The sequence below is a fragment of the Acipenser ruthenus genome, chromosome 3, assembly GCF_902713425.1.
Source record: "Acipenser ruthenus chromosome 3, fAciRut3.2 maternal haplotype, whole genome shotgun sequence".
Lineage (NCBI taxonomy): Eukaryota > Metazoa > Chordata > Actinopteri > Acipenseriformes > Acipenseridae > Acipenser > Acipenser ruthenus.
In genome coordinates this window covers 21504956-21522721 of record NC_081191.1, presented here as the reverse complement: position 1 = coordinate 21522721, position 17766 = coordinate 21504956, and the positions used below count along the sequence as shown (strand labels likewise).

General features: G+C 33.8%; 1 protein-coding gene across 4 annotated transcripts in view; it reads left to right on the top strand.

Annotated features, from left to right (window-relative positions):
* Positions 1-1353: 1353 nt before the first annotated feature.
* The window catches only part of LOC117435326 (zinc finger transcription factor Trps1-like), a 138393-nt gene continuing 121980 nt past the window's right edge, over positions 1354-17766 (top strand). Inside the window, exon 1 of one of the 4 annotated variants that reach the window (XM_034058398.3) lies at positions 1354-1648. Coding sequence is in view for 1 of the 4 variants with exons in the window: in XM_059012707.1 (XP_058868690.1) it covers positions 1939-1948 (10 nt within the window). In the remaining 3 variants the exon portion in view is untranslated. Of the gene's footprint in view, positions 1649-1815; positions 1953-2170; positions 2242-17766 lie in introns of those variants that run through there. The other 3 variants (XM_059012707.1, XM_059012708.1, XM_059012709.1) reach the window with 3 other exon arrangements.

Genomic DNA, 17766 nt, shown 5'->3' with positions numbered 1-17766 from the left:
AGCATAATAGGTTTCTTATTATCGCCTACTTTAATTGTACTTTGAAGTGCTCAATTTGAATCTGAGTTTTGCAGACTTATTTTGTTAAAGTTGGTTCCATAGAACTATCAATTGACATACATATACTTTAAAACTTTAAAGAGGTTCTAAGACAATCAGTAAAGTGTTTTAATAAGCATAGCCCAGCATAGCCAACCACTGTATTTATTATTTATTGACAAGGTGGATTAATGCAGAACTTCATGCGGTACATTTTATGTTCTTGTAGATGATTTATGACTGTCTGTGGCAGACTCTTTGCCACTGAAGACTAGAAAGATTAGTGTTGTGTCTTGAGAGAGAGCTGGTATATATAACTTTTTTTTTATAGCTAACCTTAAATGAGCCTTGACAAGCAGACCATCAAAACATGTTTTTGTATAAATAATTTGTTTATGTTTTTCAAAGCTGTTCACAGTTTGTCATAATTACTGGATCAGAGAGAATGTTAGAGCTGACTGAAACCTTGCTCTCCTTTGATTACATTTGTAATATTTTTTAAAAGTTAAATCATATTTTTGAACATACTTGATAAGAGAAATTTCAGAAAGATGAGGGCAATATCTTGGGGAATATGTTATCAAGAGGTAATCAGTCAAGGGGACTATGATCATTTTAAATAAACGCCCCTCCACTCATATATCTTTATGTGTACACCGGTGCTCATCTAGGGTGTATTTTCTCTGACATTTTCTCACTCCTTAGCTTGTGACCGCTGTGTACTTTTTATATGGTATGTACATCGAATAGTGTTCCACTGTATAGTGATATGTTTGCTGTATTCTGTGATGAAAGACACACTTGAAAAGTAAAATTGACAAATTGGTCAAATGTCATTTAGACTTGAAATTTGCATGGAGGATGCTTGTTTGATCACATTATAGGCTACATTAATTTATATCTCAATGAACTTTAAATAATAAACATTGTATAATGTGTAATAATACTTGAGACGCTTGAAACACATACACATCGACATAGTCTGTTTTGATTTATTTTTAAATGTACCGGTATACTTGTGTGCACGGTTTATGAACATGAATTTAAGTATTAACACCCCAAAATGTAAACAAAATTGTATTAAATTACCGGTACCGGTATGATACTTTTATATAATAAGTTCGTAAAATAATGTAATTATTCTTAACATAGGATTGTCTTCTTAGTCTGGCTTTTACTTTTCAAAGTAAAGATTGAAGCCAACCTGTGGATTTTATTTCTTCACGTTTCATAAATGTGCCGTGTCTCTTTAAGAACTCTCAGTCTGGGGTGGCGCTTTCTTCTGCAAAGGCTTCTTGATATTAATAGTGTTGGTGTCTTGAAACTGACGTAATGCTTGAAGTCTGAGGTCCTGACAAGCGATAACATTTCTGATAAAGAACTGAGCTCACTGCAAACTAACCTCCTTTTTTTACAGACCCAGGCGTTTATTATTAAACACAGTCACCCCGATCTCACTGGATAGGAGCAATAGGAAATCTCTACCCCCCCACCCCACCCCCTAAAATAATCCGAGATCAACAAACAAACAACAGAAAGACGGTTCATGGCTCAAGCCAAAGCTCCACCATCTTTCAGACTGCAAAGATTATTGCCATTTAATCAACAGGTAAGGAACAAAATCAGAAAACGCAGAGAAGGGAGCAAACAATGTGATGTGAATGTATATTAGTTCCCGAATGCCGATCTCTTAGAAATGTTATGTAATGTTGGGGTGCGCTTGGGGATTTGTGAATCAGTTCTGAGCTACTTAGCTAAGAAAAAAGAGCAGGGCTTCTCAGATTTCACATGGCTTTTCGGTTTTGTTGGGTCAAATGCATGATGAGAAATTGAAATTGGCTACTTGCAACTTTCAGTAGCCTTAAATCGGGAGGTCACATTTAGACAAAGAGGAAAAACATGATTTCCAGTAGGTTTGTGGCTATTTTTTTTTTCTTTTAAATGGCTGTGAAACATTTACTGGAAGGCACAATTGTGACCGATGAAGTTTTGAAAGTTATTTGAATACATAGTCTATGCTGTCTTGATAACAAAGTCCTACATTTAAGTGATTTGAACTTGTTTAATTTGTATGTGCGGGTAGTTCCGAGAAGTAACTGCTCCGCTAAAAATTAGAGTTGATACTTTTGTATTTTTTTTTTTTTTTTTTTTTGTGAAAAGTTAATGGTGCATAACAAGACTGGAACGTGGTCGTGATTTCTAGTAAGTGTGTAAACTTTAACTTTTGATATCGTATGCATATAGATTAGTTGATATATCACATATCGTTATTTTGTTTAAGTAGTACGGTGAAGCCTACTGCATTGTAACCGTTCACGCTCGTGTGCATTTAGTCATCCGTGGGATAATTTAGTTATTACTGCAAATACGTGTGTGTGTGTGTGTGTGTGTTTGTGTTTGTGTTTGTATAAATTACTTAATTACAAAACAAATACAATCACACACACACAGTGCTTTGAGAATACATACTGTTAAAATAATTTGAGTTAGTCTTGTGGTTTGAATGTAATGGTTTAACGTGATTTGTGTAAAAAAAAATTGTCTTCATTCCTAAGTTTCTTTCTGAAGTTAGCGGCAGGACATTTGGCAACACTGTCTTTAAAATACTAGAAGGACGCCCTTTAATGTTAGCTGCTTTGTCGATGCGATTAATGGAAACTGACAAGCAGTAACAAAAAAAAATAAAAAATAATAAAATAAAGTTTTCAGTCGCGTGACTAAGCAACACGTACCTGATGTTAACGTTTATCATTGTTGTATATTTTATTCTACAATTGTCAAAGTGAAAATGCAACAATCTATTACAGTACATCTACTGCATTTTAATAAGGGTTATTTGTTGTTGTTTTTTTTAATTAGGATAATGGTTTGCTTACAGTCTGAATCAAGTATGTGTCTACTTTTACCTTTTATCTAGGCATTTATATAAAGTTTACATATATTGCATGTAGCCTACGTTTAGTGCTACTTTTGTAACATCTTAAACGTTAAAATGTTGACACATTTTAACGGTTATGCAGACTAAATGAACGTACATGCTTACGGGGAAACGTGTCACTTTTCAGTTTATTTTAATCAACCACCAAGTATCGTGCTTGTATCTAGTCTTGGAATATTTTTAACCGAGTATGACACAAAAATCCCGTGTTGCTTGTTCCAGTAGATGAATTACAGTATTTCCTGTAAACTGTGAAACTGACAACACTGTCTGGAAATGATACAGCGCTTCTACTCATGAAAGATCTCATTATTGTTGGTGAAAGTTTGTTAATGACGTGGCTAAAGCAAGCAAATACTGCACAACTTTAGAAATACACGCCTGGCTTTTAACTTTGAGATTATTGATACTTTCGAAAGTGCTAGCATGGAGGCAGCTTGTATCCAAGAACACAAGTCGATACTAAAATGTATTACTGCATTCAGCTGTTATAAGTTAAAGTTCGTGTGCTACCTTAAACATTGTTGCTATTAAAAGTAACTTTTGTAGACTGGAGCAAATACTTTATTTGCAAAGCACGCGTTTAGTTCGTATAATCAGAGACTAGTATAGTGTAATTTAGGTCCATCTACTGCCACAGAATACCAATAATTTAAGCAACTGATATTGCGTTTGTTATAGTTAAATTGACTTATATCATAAAATCTTCTTTCCTCAACGTTTAACCTTTAAAGTCTTTTTAATGAAGTCAAAACAAGCAAAACTTAATGAGTACCTATTTTGAAATGTTTATTATAGTGTTATGTCACATTGTGTATTTCAATGGATTCTGATTAAAAAAAAAAAAGACTAACATTTTAAAATATGAATTAGTTATTCTGCTGCTTCTGTTTTCTACAGAGTGGGGATTTTATGATAGGTAGTCTAAATCTATCTATCTGTTGCCTGTTTGCTGGCTTTTAGAAGTGTATGTTCTGGGCTTCTTAGAATTTTAGTGCCAAACAAGTCTTTCTTTTTTTGCCTTGGGCAGCTGAATCAACAGTTTACTGAAATAGTTTGCTATCTGCTTACTTAAAGTTCTGCCATTTTAGTTATTTATTATTATTATTATTATTATTATTATTATTATTATTATTAGTATTAGTATTAGTATTAGTATTAGTATTGTAATTATAATCAGGAAGAGCTGTTTACAGCCCTGTATATTTTATTAGAATTCCCAGGCACAGGATGACACCAAAGATAAACTGAAAGCTCATGTGTGCATCACATTGTATTGATTAATACATTTACATTATAGAGAAGAATACAGTGAATTTAACATTGGGGTCAAGCCTCGATTCTGACTGCCACTGAATTTGCCAACTGAGAAGTAAACCTCTGATTTAAAGACAGATATCATGCAATTGAGCAGGACAGTCCAATGTGTTTATTATTCAGTTATATTACACCATTGTTAAAATAGCTCTATACTAACCTCCTCAAATGCATTGGTTTATAAATAAGGTGTAAAACTTAAACTCTTTGGTTGTATCACATGGGACGTTTTATGGAGTTAATGTGCAAATGTATCAAACTGATCAGGTGTAGTTTCAATTTACAAATGTAGACATGGTGATGTTCCAAAACACTTATAATCCATGTCAGTAAGTGAAGTTAACAAGCGTTATAGTTTAAGAAAATCTGAATGTAAACTAAAAATTCCTCTTATGAGAACAAAGATAGACCAGACGTTTTTTGCGTACAGAGCTCCTGAATTCTAGAATCGGTTACATGTACCAATTGACATTCAAAATGTAGTTTCACTGCATAAATTAAAAATATATGAAAAATGTGTTTCATTAATATTGTCCAACATATATGTAATCACAGACCAATGAGAAATGTGTTTCCCTCTTGAAAACAAGCTTGCTATGCCAACTTAATGAGGGCTTCCTTGTGTGTTTTAAATGTTCATCTAAAAAAGAAATGTTTTTTTAAAAAAAAAACATAACTTCTTGATGCATGATAGCAGAGTAGCAAAGTAATTTAAATACAAAATGACACCTGCTGTATTTATTTTTGCCTGAGTTTTGTGTTAGTTTAGGTAAGTAATATTACATATCAGATTTAATTTTGTTTGGAAAGGGCATTAACTGCCATTAGTTCTCAGTACTTGTTAATTTTTTTTTAGCAGCCAGCTTTACAAAGTCAGTTACTGGAAAATGAAGCACAAATTTGTATGAGAAACCACTTGGTGATTTTCCAGCACCCCAGTATATTTGTTATTAATGCTGTTGACTGTTTATTTGATTGCTGAATATTTCAGATGGGTCAGCTCTGTTGCTGTGCTGGCGCCTAACTCCTCAACAAATATACAACATAAATTACAATTTTAATGCGTACCAGTAAAAATGTAATTAAACAGAAAACACTTGGTCTATTTATAAACACACATACATGTGTCATTATTCATTTTGCCCCGGAATATCCAATGCTAAGAAATAGCTCAAGAAACAAAAGACCCTTTAAAAAAAAAAAAAAAAAGGTGTTACTGTTGCTTTAAAAACAAAAAAAAAAGTTCCTTTAAAAGTTTTTGCAAGTGGCTAGACACCTTCCCTGGTGGTTTAGTTTATCCAGGCAGGAAACTTTCGATTTTTTTAAAACCATCTGACGTAATGCCAAAGTTTGCTTTGAAAGAGCACACATTAAACTTTTAATAACACTTTGGGTTGGGTTTGGTAACCAACTGGGTTGTTTTTCAGATTCGGTAAAATGGGACTGTGGTTGGAGTAAGAAATGGCTGGTTGATGCAGTTATTTTTATTCTTGTTTTTTAAATCTGTTATTTAAATCCTTTCCTGCTGAGCAGTGTTGGGTTCCTCCAAAAGCTCTTTGTGATTGTCGGTGCATTTCAGGCTACTGCTGCTTGATAGTTTTGACAACTGTAGAGTCCTCTGCTATTACACTTAATGATGCAATATCCTTTTTCAAATACAGTTTTCAATGACCAAGGTTCTTAACCCCAAAGCAGAATTGGCCCTACTGTTTAAATCCTCATGGGTTTGTTCTTGTTTTTGTTGCCTGTCTTGCAAACAAAGTGGCAGGAAAACTACCATAGTTCATTTTCAGCTTGAAATATACTGCACTCATTAGTCAAACAAAACAACAGTAAAGCAGAGGTGAAACTCACAAAGCCTCCAAAGTGTCATGTGAACATTTTATTCTGAAATGAGAAAAAACAATAGTAATTGATGTTTTCTCTTTTTAGAAAAGTGGTGCTAATGACACTTTGAGATAAAAGTCATTGTCAATGTTCAACCCCTGTTTGTTTCTTCTGCCTCTTCGCCACTAGGTTACCTTGATTCAAAAAGCTGCTGTATGATTATTTGTATACTTGTGTCCTGAAGAGGATTTTTTTTTTTTTTAGAATGCTGTAAAAATGTATTGGATATTAAAATACATGTTGTTGAAAATTTTGTCTGCTTTGTTTCTTATAGTTTTACATTAGGATTTGCAAATTGTAGGGAGTCATTATACGTCTTGTAATTCCTGTCATTAGACCGGTTTATATACATGCCTGGTTAAAAATACAAACCCCATCCTTTACAGTCATTCCATTGCCTGAATTCTGCTGGTTAGCAAATGAAATCGGATGCAACGTCCCTGTCAGCTGTTGATGGATGAAGTGGTAGCTGTCTTAAAAAGTAATCGTGTTAACTTGAGGCAGCTAGTGTTATAGGCCTGAATGAAAAATGCTGTTGCTGTCGAGCAGGGGCAGGCACGGGAGACAGTACAGTTCATACAGGGCTCCTGACCAGTGCTGTAATTTGTCACAAGCTATCAAAACCTCCAGTAAGCAGTAAGCATGTCTGGTTTAAAATCTCAGCTGGAACATTACAATTATCCCAGTAATTGGTTTGCTGTACGGTGTTTAAATGCATGCTTTGCAGAACAACTTTAAAACTAGTTTAGTGTAAAAGTGGTTCCCCTGGGTCATTCTTAGATGAAAGGAAGTTTTCATCAAAAACGTCTGGGTGTTCTCACATTTAAAAAAAACAAGTAAGTTAAAATAAAAATACAAACTACAGTTGCTGCATATGATTTAATGGTCAGTTGTTGGTAGAAAAGTTAAATTCAGGCAATACCTTATAAAGCTTTCAAAGCTATAGGGTTCTCCTTTTAAGTTAGATAAGGACAGATAAGGTAGGTAAAATCTAAATCGCGTGGAAATACTTTGAATCGTCCTTAATACTAAAATAAAGTTCCTGCTTTTTGAATGAGGTTACTATTTATGTATCATCCATAATTTAAACACTCAATCTTAACATCTGAGAAAACTAAAGGTTGTCTGACAGACTTGAGGCATTTCTTTAGTTTTATTTGGTTATGATTTATAACGTGGCCTTTTCTGTGATGCATGTGTAGATAAAAAGGGACATAGTATTTTTAATGTTAAACTTTGTTCGTTTTTTTATCATTTCTTTTGCTATTATATATATATATATATATATATATATATATATATATATATATATATATAATATATATACCTTTTAAAGCAGTAGTTACAAACTTAAAATCGCACTATAAAATTCAAAACCGAGCGTCAATGTGCACATATTTAGGAACTATCTTCTATAGACAAGAGCAACAAACGGTACCTCAAACTGGTTAAAGGTTTAATGGAAAAAGTTACTACAGTGACATCTGGCTATAAGTGAATTGTAGTTTTGTAATGGGAAGTCTGTATAGTTTTCATTGTGGTACAACCTCCAAACAATTATTTCTATGCATGGTCTGAATATTTGTATAAACTCTATGTCAGATGTTGCAGACTCTTCAGTTTTGAGCAAAGGTTTCAATATTTTTTTATTTTTTATTTAATAACTATGCAACCTTATTTAATTTGCTAGGCTCGGGAACATAGTTTGACTGATTCCTCTGTGACTAAAATACAGTGGAATCCCCCAAATGCAAATGTTTGCAGATATATTCATTTTACTATATACTATATATATATTCATTGTTCCATAAAGTTTATCTTGTCTTTTGTACTACTACTTTAAACTACTAGTTGGGGTTTAAATGAAGCGTTTCAACTGAGACATGTCTATAGAGCTATGATGACTCAGTCTTGTTTTTTTTTTTTCCATTTTGGACAGGGTGGTGGTTATATCCAGTTGTGTGGTCTGGAAGAGACTAATTGGATACAGTATGTGTGGCAATATTGTTGGGCATTGATATGAAAGGACACAAACATCCAGCCAGTCTGGTAGTGGATGTTTATTTTATAGGCTTTTAATTTCTTACATGACAATAGCTTCTTTTCAGAACACAGCAGATCTGACTTATGTGAATTTAATTTAGGGTTGAGCAACTTTGTTCCCAGAATTTGGTCAGCTTTAGCTGGTATCACCCTATTTCTTGATTTGAGATTGTTAAATTCTAAAATAAATAAACAAAATACAGTGCACACCTATCGCTGAGCCATTTACCAATCTGGGAAAGCTCCAATGAGAAATGTATGATAATGCAGCTTTAAAATTAGTGAAGTAAGGGGAGCTAAAACGTTTTCCTCACAGTTTGTGCTCCAGGGTATCTGGGAGATTCACATTCCCATTTGAGCATAGATTGTTCATTCCCTCCCTTTTGTAAAATAATAAAATATAGCATCTGGTCATGGTAATGGTCACTTCCTGTGTAGTGTGACTTGAGAGTGGGCCTATTACTAGTGATTTCTGAAGGAATTGTCTCCACCTTAACCCAAAATATGTATGTGTGTATATATATATATATATATATATATATATATATATATATATATATATATATATATATATATATATAATATATTCTAAATCACATACAAAGATAGTAATGTCAAGATATATAGGACCACAAACTCTAACAAGGTGGATGCTGGGAGTGAACCAGCAAGCGAGCGCCTTAACCACAATGCATTCATAGTTTTAGAGATTTTTGTATCCTCATCTCCTCTCACCGATGGCGGTAGATCACACAACACTCCCCGTTACATAACTAATAATAAATAATTGCACAGTCCAAGTGTATTGGCTGTTGTACTTTAACTGTTGTAGTTGAATGAATTGTGTATAGTTTTATTTATTTTGTTTGTGAGTACCATGTTGGCTTATCAGCATTGGAGTTGTAAATGTCTGCCTCTTAAAAAAATATTTTACTTCTAAATGTGAAGGTGCTATTGCCCATTTGTCAGAAAAAATAGACATTTTGAACAGTGTTGCCATTGAAAGCAGTAGCTATTGCTTTCTTTCTTTCTACAAAACCAAATTCTTTCTCTTTTCCTTTTTTAAATCTGTGGATGAAATTAAGTTCATTAAAAACAAAAAATAAACTTAACCCCAGGAACCGAGAGAGGGTGAGTAGAGGGCATTTAGCATTGACATGCTAAATATATATATATATATATATATATATATATATATATATATATTGCATTTATATATGTGCTTTTTATACAAAAGTATCGCAAAGCACTGTACAGTACATAGCAGAAAAAAAAGAACAAACCACAGTACACCTCTGCCACTGTCTGACTTACTCTGTGGCCCTGAGAGTCACTTAACCTCCTTGTGCTCCATCCTGCAGATGAGATTTTAAATCAATGTCCTATTGCAAGTCACTGCATATAATGCACAGTTCACAGCCTACCTCTGTAAAGTGCTTTGTGATGGTGGTCCATTGTGAAAGGTGCTATATAAAAATTAATTTATTATTATTATTATTATTATTATTATTATTATTATTATTAGTATAGCATGTCACACATACCCATTTTAAAGATTTAATTTTAAAGTTACATTAAAACCCACTAAGATAAGAAAGTGCGATTTTAGGCTTGACTTGAAAACTGAACGGTTCCAGCTTCACTGACAAATGAAGACAGAGCATTCCATAATTTAGGAGCTCCACAAGAAAAAGCCCTACCTTCCGTGTTGCTTTTGTTGACCCTAGGAATAACCAGCAGCCCCGCATTCTGTGATCTCAGAGTGTGGTTTCGAAGATACGGGGACGAATACTCCTGCAAATAACTAGGTGCTAATCCATTCAGAGCCTTGTAAGTTAACAATCATAAAATCTATTCTACCTGCACAGGGAGCCAGTGTAAAGAGGCCAAAACAGGGGTAATATGTTCACTTTTCCTGGTTTTAGTCAGAATTCTAGCGGTGGTATTCTGAACAATCTGCAAGCGGGGTACCACACGTTTTGGGACACCAGAAAAAATGCATTAAAATAATCAATTCTAGATTAAACAAAGGCATGCATTAGCCTCTCAGCATCAGATACGGAAATAATTGGTCTAAGATTGGCTACATTTCTCAAATGGTAAAAAGATAGTTTAGTAACTTCCTTAATATGAGTCTCAAATGATAGATCAGGATCAAAGATGGCCCCCAAACGCTTAATTTCTTGTTTAAATTTTGATGAGAGACTGCAAGGATTGAGCTCGTGGAATTCCACATTTCCTTTTAGTTGGTTCTGTGACCCCACTAGCATAACCTCTGTTTATCTAAATTCCACATTAGAAAATTCTGTGACATCCAATGCTTGATGTCTGTAAGGCAAGCAGCTAATAACACCCAGGCAGAAGAAATTCCTGGCTTTAGGGGCAAATATAGCTGGGTATCATCAGCATAGCAATGGAAGTTCACTCCGTGTCTGTGGATAATGTCACCCAGCGATAGCATATATAATGAAAACAACAAGGGACCTAGAACGGAGCCCTGTGGAACACCACAGACAACTTCACCTCCAACAATATGTATCACCTCAAATCATTTTGCTTTCAAACTTGTATAATATTCTTGTGAAGGAATATTAAAAACAGACCTTGTTAACCACTATAAAGAAGCTGTAGTACAATGTGTAATTCTCACAGTTCATAAATTCATTCATAATAACTGGCATCTGAAAACAATAAACATTGTGTTTTGGGGTGATTCAGTGGAGTACAGGGTTTAATGTAATTTGTACTCAACCCTTATGTTGTAAAACTCAATTGTCAATTAAGAAAAAAATATTTAAAATGAATCTTGCCCTCACTGAAAAGTGCAGTTCAAATGCAAATGCCTTTTTAAGGTCCCTAGACCTAATACTGTTCTTATTAACTAACCATCATGAAAGGCTTTACATTTTTTTTTTTTTATTGTAATCTGAGCTACAAGTATTCTTTTTTTCAGTTACATTAGATGTTTCTGTTAATACTTCAATTTCAAAAGCTCAGTTACCTTTTACTGGACAAGCCTTACCATTAAAATGAATTATTTTCTAAAGCTTTGGAGATATGTCAGTAAGTATTATAATGGATCATATATAATTTATTTCTTATTGTGGAATACAGTATACGTTTCTAATCTTTGTACATCTTGCAGTCGCAAAAGTGTTCCATCACTTTGCTTTCCTCCTGTGACACTATGGATGGCCATCAGTACAAAAAGGTACACAAGTGTTTAGCAGTTAAGACTGGCTGGCTCTTGTCTGCTATGGTGGAAGATTTGGTCTACCCTCTGTCAAACCTCTTTTAAATATATCACTGACATAGAGTAAATATAAACACCTTTTTGCTGTAGTATTTGGTGTCTTCTTGGAATGTAGTAATTGTAATGTTACATTGGTTTTGTATAAATATGATGTATCCATGTCCTTGTGCTCCAAAGTCTATAACCAGAGGGTTGTATGGAGTCTATTTTAAACTTGGTGGAATATTTAGGGGAGCACTTAGGAAGATGAGAGCCAGGAAACAACTCTGTGGATCTGTGCATTTACTGTACTTATTCTAAAACTGTACTCTTGTCTTGTGAGTAAGTGGATTATATGATAGCATTATAACTACCCAGTGGAAGAAATATACCATTGTTGTTCTTGGAATATTGTTTTGTGAAACAGATAGAAAGAACATAGGTTGCTAGCAAAATGTGCTTTGTGAAACAAGCCCCTATTTATTATTATATACTGTAAATGAAGATGTATATATTTTTTTTATAATACACTTAGCTGTGTATAATTACTAAAATTAAGGGGAACAGCTGTAAAATATTAATAAAGCTTAACATTTTTAAGACTGTAAAAATAATGATTGTTTTCAAAAGCACAGTGCTTTCAGTTGCTCAGCCATGTTGTTTCATTGCAAAGTACCGGAGTCTGCTATGTATATTCTGTACCTTTACATAATTCTATTCAAATCGTGAAGGGTTTGAGAGTGAGGCTGGATTGCTAGGCTGTGTTACTGTATCTTAACACCTATTATGGTAAACAGAGGCACAGAGCTATTTCAGTTCTCCACTGATGCACCATAGTTTGAACATTTTATTGTTTGTCTTTTCAACATGTTCTTGAACTTCAAGATAGCAGATAAAATATTATAAACAGTACTTGAAAGAAAATGTAAATATTTATAGACTTGCAGCTAAACTTATCTGATATTGTCTGTTTTATACACTGTGAGAGCTGTATGAGTTGTTATCCGATTAACGTGGCTTCTACTTTCAGTGCAAGTTGAAAATGCTGCCAGCAACATCCCACAGAGAAGGTTTAAGGTGACAATAGTGTTGTCTAAGGTTAATATAACTTTCAGGGTGAATGAATAAGGTAAGAATACAAAAAAGGAAAGAAAACCTTGTAACTCTGTTGAAACACTGGTTTCTTAAACAGTTTTGAAGGGAAGTCAATTTAATTGCTTAAAAATGCATTCTTTTTTTAAATCCAAGTTTAAAAGTACTTTATAAAATAAAATATACAGTGGATCGCCTGTGTTTTTCCTTTTCACTGTTGAGTCAGAAGGGCAAAGCTCAGAGTCAATAAAGTATTTCTTTGTTTTTGGTATTGTTAAAAGCTGGCTTTAGACAGATGGCAAAAATATGTATTTAAACAAGCCATACAAAAGTCTCTAAGCCAATAAGGGACCCTATTTTGCATTGTATATCTTATCAGAGGTAGTATATCAAGTCTGCTACAACACAAGTATTGTGCAAGGTAACCCAATTTGGCCCAATAAAAAGGTATTAAAAAAAATAAAATCTAGATTTTAGTTCTAAAAAGTGCAATAAACAACACAACCTAAATGAAGAAGGTAGTGTACAAAATTGTCTGCATATAAAAGTATAAAAGTGTTCTGTTGGTCATTCTAATTTGGTCACCTATTGGTACAGTAAGGATTGCTAGGTGGTGTTTATACTGTAGGTAGTGCAAAAAGGGTGTGGAGATGTGTGTAAATATTATAATGAGATGTACAAAAGCAGCAGACACTTACAATTGCATACATTTATTAAGAAGTTTTAAACAGTCGCAATTGTTGCTGGCATTTCCCAGTCTATCTTTTCTCGTGCACTGCCAGTTCTGCTCCATGCATTTGAGGCGAACAGCGAAATACCTATTTTTCCCTTAAACCAGGGAGCAACTGACTGCAGACATGTGCCGCTAACCCCTCCAGCTCATTCTGAATATCTGTATAGGAATATAAAACACACCTATTCTGTGACTGTGCAGGTGGTTTGTAATTGTGCACAATTTAGCACTGCACCACTGATTAACTGAAATAAAAACAGACAGTATATATTTGGCTTACAGGCTACTCATGATAATTCAGATTTAGTGATATAATGCAAAATGTGTTGCTAGTCCCGTGAAATTCGTATTAACGAGAATTAACGAGCATGCTGGCTAGCTTTGCATTTAAGAATGCAAAAAGATGGATCAAACAATATCTTAATCTTCTTCACTGTCACTGGCAGCAGCATTTGCAGGCTCAGCATCTGTAAATAATAAGATAACTAATGAAGTAGGTAATATGACCCAACACATTGGGCATTACCAGGCATTATGGACTGTGTGGCCAACAATAAAGTCAAGGGATTACACGCAAAGAGCCCATAAAGCTTACTGGTAATGCCCAGTATGGAGAGTCTTGCTTTTGGCTTCAGTTGCAGCACTATCATTTTTATTTTAACTATTTGTGTTTCTTTATGCACTCTTCCACATATACACTAAAATGAACAGTCTACAAAATTGTCATAAAAACATTTCCTATACATGTCTCTATAAAACAATGGACATACAATTTTATTTGAGTAAACTGAGAACAAAGACCTACCTTTTATTTGATTTGCATATTAAATAATAAGGTTGAATTGTCCTTCAAATGGCTTGTTAGTTGCAAATTTCATTATTTTTTTGTAATGAAATATTACAAACATTCTAAGGGCATATACAGTGCTAGGGATTTCACCCCTCTAGCTCAGCCAATTAGAGTGCAAGTAATATTACCACTTAAGTATAAGTGACAGTAATTTAGTTAATTTAACCACTAAAAAATTATATATAAATATATAGTTGTTTTAAAAAATATCACATTTCAACGGCAATGAAAAAACAAAGTGTTTAAGTAAAACATGTTTGAACAGTAGATTACATTAAATACAGGGAAATCATTGAATCGTTTAAATTTACTATTAATAAAATGCAAATCTAATTCAAGGGAACATCATATATTTACCCCTTTTCTTTTCTGCCCTCCTCTTCCGCCTCCCCATCCCTGTCTCCACTGTACTTTAGCCAGCCCCTCATCCTGGCCTCTGTCTCTGACTTCTTGATAGAAGACTTCTTGGCTGCAGCTGAAAAATAAAAAGAAAGATTACATATTTTAGATTATTTTTATACACACAAAAAAACTGTTAAATCTAACAACACAACACAATTTAGTGGTAAAAATAAACAAAGAAAGTGTCTGTGTTAATAAAAACATTGTGTTTGTTGATTTTTACCACTAAATTATGTATTCCCTGTTTTAGCACCACTGTTAGATTAAAAACAAATGTTTTAGAATGTAATACAATACATTTTACTGTCTACTTCAAATATTTGATCTTGTACTTGTATTTAATAGGAGACATTTATGCTATATTATTATTTAGTGACTTTTTCATGAATGGCTAACAATTAATTATTTAATTACACATTTATTTTGTGACCTAGAATGATATGTAAATTAAGGCACATTTATATGTATGTTGCAACACTACTGCCATGGATGTCAAGTCTCAAGGTCTACCCATGAAACTTACGGTTTTTCACAGTTTTCAGAGTCACACAGCCGTGCAATGGATTCTCATGTTTGTTATTGTTTGCGAAGCTGCGAAACCCTTTCTACATGATACAGCGGTAAATTCAATACAACTGTACAAACGTTTTTTTCATTTTGGAGGGGGGGGTCACCATGAAGAGATGTACATTACCATTCTATATTCCTGTAGCTTCTACGCAAACTCCCCCTTTACTCCAAACATAGAATTGCCTTGTTGTCTCAAACTGACGGTTTGTCTGCGCGAGCCTTCTGTGTTTCTGTAGACAACACATCATTACTTGGAGAGAGTCGAAGGAGATGCTGTCAGACTGTCACTGTCTCGTTCACGCAGTAATTAACACAGAAATAAAAGAGAAATGGACATCGATGAGAATCTAAGTATTAAAGTCGAAAAATATAATGTTATTTATGATGCCAGTGTCAGTGGTTATAAAGACAATAAAAAGAAAAACACCATATGGTAAGAAATAACAGAACAATTGGAAATTGATGGTATGTCTGTCTCATTATTTCACCTTAATTTTAGTTTTAGTGACGGGGCGCGCCGCACACTGTTTTCGTATTTCTGTAAAATGACGCTGATTTGTTTTAATAATGTTGACCAATAATAATAATCACATTCACACACTAACTGAAGATTTTATTAAAACTGAAAATCAATAAAAAAATAAAGTATATTAAACTAATTTTCTCAGTATTTACAAAGAAATGTGTGTAATTATATTCTTTTTGAATAATTTACATATTAAATCAGATCACATATAAACATTCACTGTTAAATGACATTTTTTAGCGTGTTGTGTACCAGACTATTAATTTGTTTTATTTATTTTATTTCGTCTCCACAAAAGAAGGAAAAGCAGACAGTATTTTCTTTTCATGACTAGCTACAGTTGTTTTTTTAAGGCCGAGACATTAGCATATTTCTAAATCATTAGAAATTGAGCTCCAAAACAAGAACCAGTAAACAAACGACTACAGATTTTAAAAAGAAGGAAACTGAGACGACCAATTATATTTATGAGGGTGGTGGTGGTGGCGGTTATAGCAATTACACCTTTAAAATGGATATAATAAATGTACACTGTGGAAAAAAAGGAAGATACAACAATATGTACAGAAGTAATTATAAGGAATAATTATCTAAAATATGAGATATAATTCAACAAAGGCAGAAGCTTTCAGCTTCTGTATTTCATTTCCAAAAACTATTAATGTATTGGTTATTATATTCTGAAATGAAAAGGACTTTTTTTAATTACAGTACAACTGTCACATACCAGTGCCTTTTCGTTAGCCTGGTCCATTAACAACCTCTGCACTCGGTCAATGTCCTCCTTGTTAGCAAGGGAATTCGTCCAGGCACAGGCTGCCATGCTCTTGGTCTACCTGAGGCTGCCGCTTGAGAAGTGCCTGCAGCATCAGGGTGTTTTGTCTCCCCTGGCCCTTGATTTCTTCTAAAACGATGATCATCATCCTATCCCTGTCTATTTAATAGAAAAAAATGCACATATAATCTTTAATCTTTAACTACTTCTGTTGATCATTAAAAAGAGAACCATTATATTTAATGCACACGAGTGCTCATAGGAGAGTAACTGTATACAGGCAGATACTGTATATGAATACTGTAACCTTTTCATGATTCATTATAGGGATGCAAAATAATTCAAAGTTGAATTAAATATGTACCTGATAGAGGCACATAGACTCTTGGCACTGTCCCTGTTTATTTTCAACTTGCCTGAATATATAACACAAATAAGCAGCTTTTTTTCTGTAACATTCAAATTCTATATAAAATATATTTAAAAAAAATAAGAAATGTGGTACTGCTTGAATTGTAGACACTGTACATTTCATTTCAAAGTGGTCCTGGCGAGTAACAGAATAAAAATGGACATTTAGAAATACTGGGCAAGATTATTATTATTATTATTTATTTCTTAGCAGACGCCCTTATCCAGGGCGACTTACAATCGCACGCAAATACAAATACATTCAAGTGTTACAATATAAGTCATACAATAAGAACAAGAAATACAATAATTCTCAAGTGTGACAAACCACAATTCAATAATACAGCAGATAATAGTGAAAGTTACATCAGGATATGATTAAATCGTGATAGTTACATCAGGATATGGTTCATGTTTAATTTAACTGAGCTAAGTAAACAAGTTGTAATTGTGCTTCATTTAAAATTTTAACACAGCTTGGACACAATTTTTTGCAATCTTTATACTTTCATTGTAAGGACCATATACAAAAAACACCTCTCTGGTGTGCAGCCCTATAAAGGTAGGTAGATAGCTAGAAAAATGGTTACTGTACCTGTCTCCTGAAGCACCCGTACTTAGTGTTTGTTCAATGTCTCGGTGGGGATGTCCTGAAGCTCCACTGCTTTTCGAACTTTTACAGTACTTTTGTAATGAGGTCACAGACACAACAGTTTATCCACACTCAACCAAACTGATGGCACAACTTCCACTTCTTCAGTTTCCTTGAACACCACCACTGCATACATGGGCCCGGACCAAATCAAAACTTTGACAACCCGCTAATCACACTTAATTAAACAAAACTGTACTTAATAGTGTTTTCTTTTTTTTGTAAGTCTCTTATTTCTTCTACTCATAAAAACACACTATTAAATACAGTTTTGTTAAGCATGATTAGTGGGTTGTCAA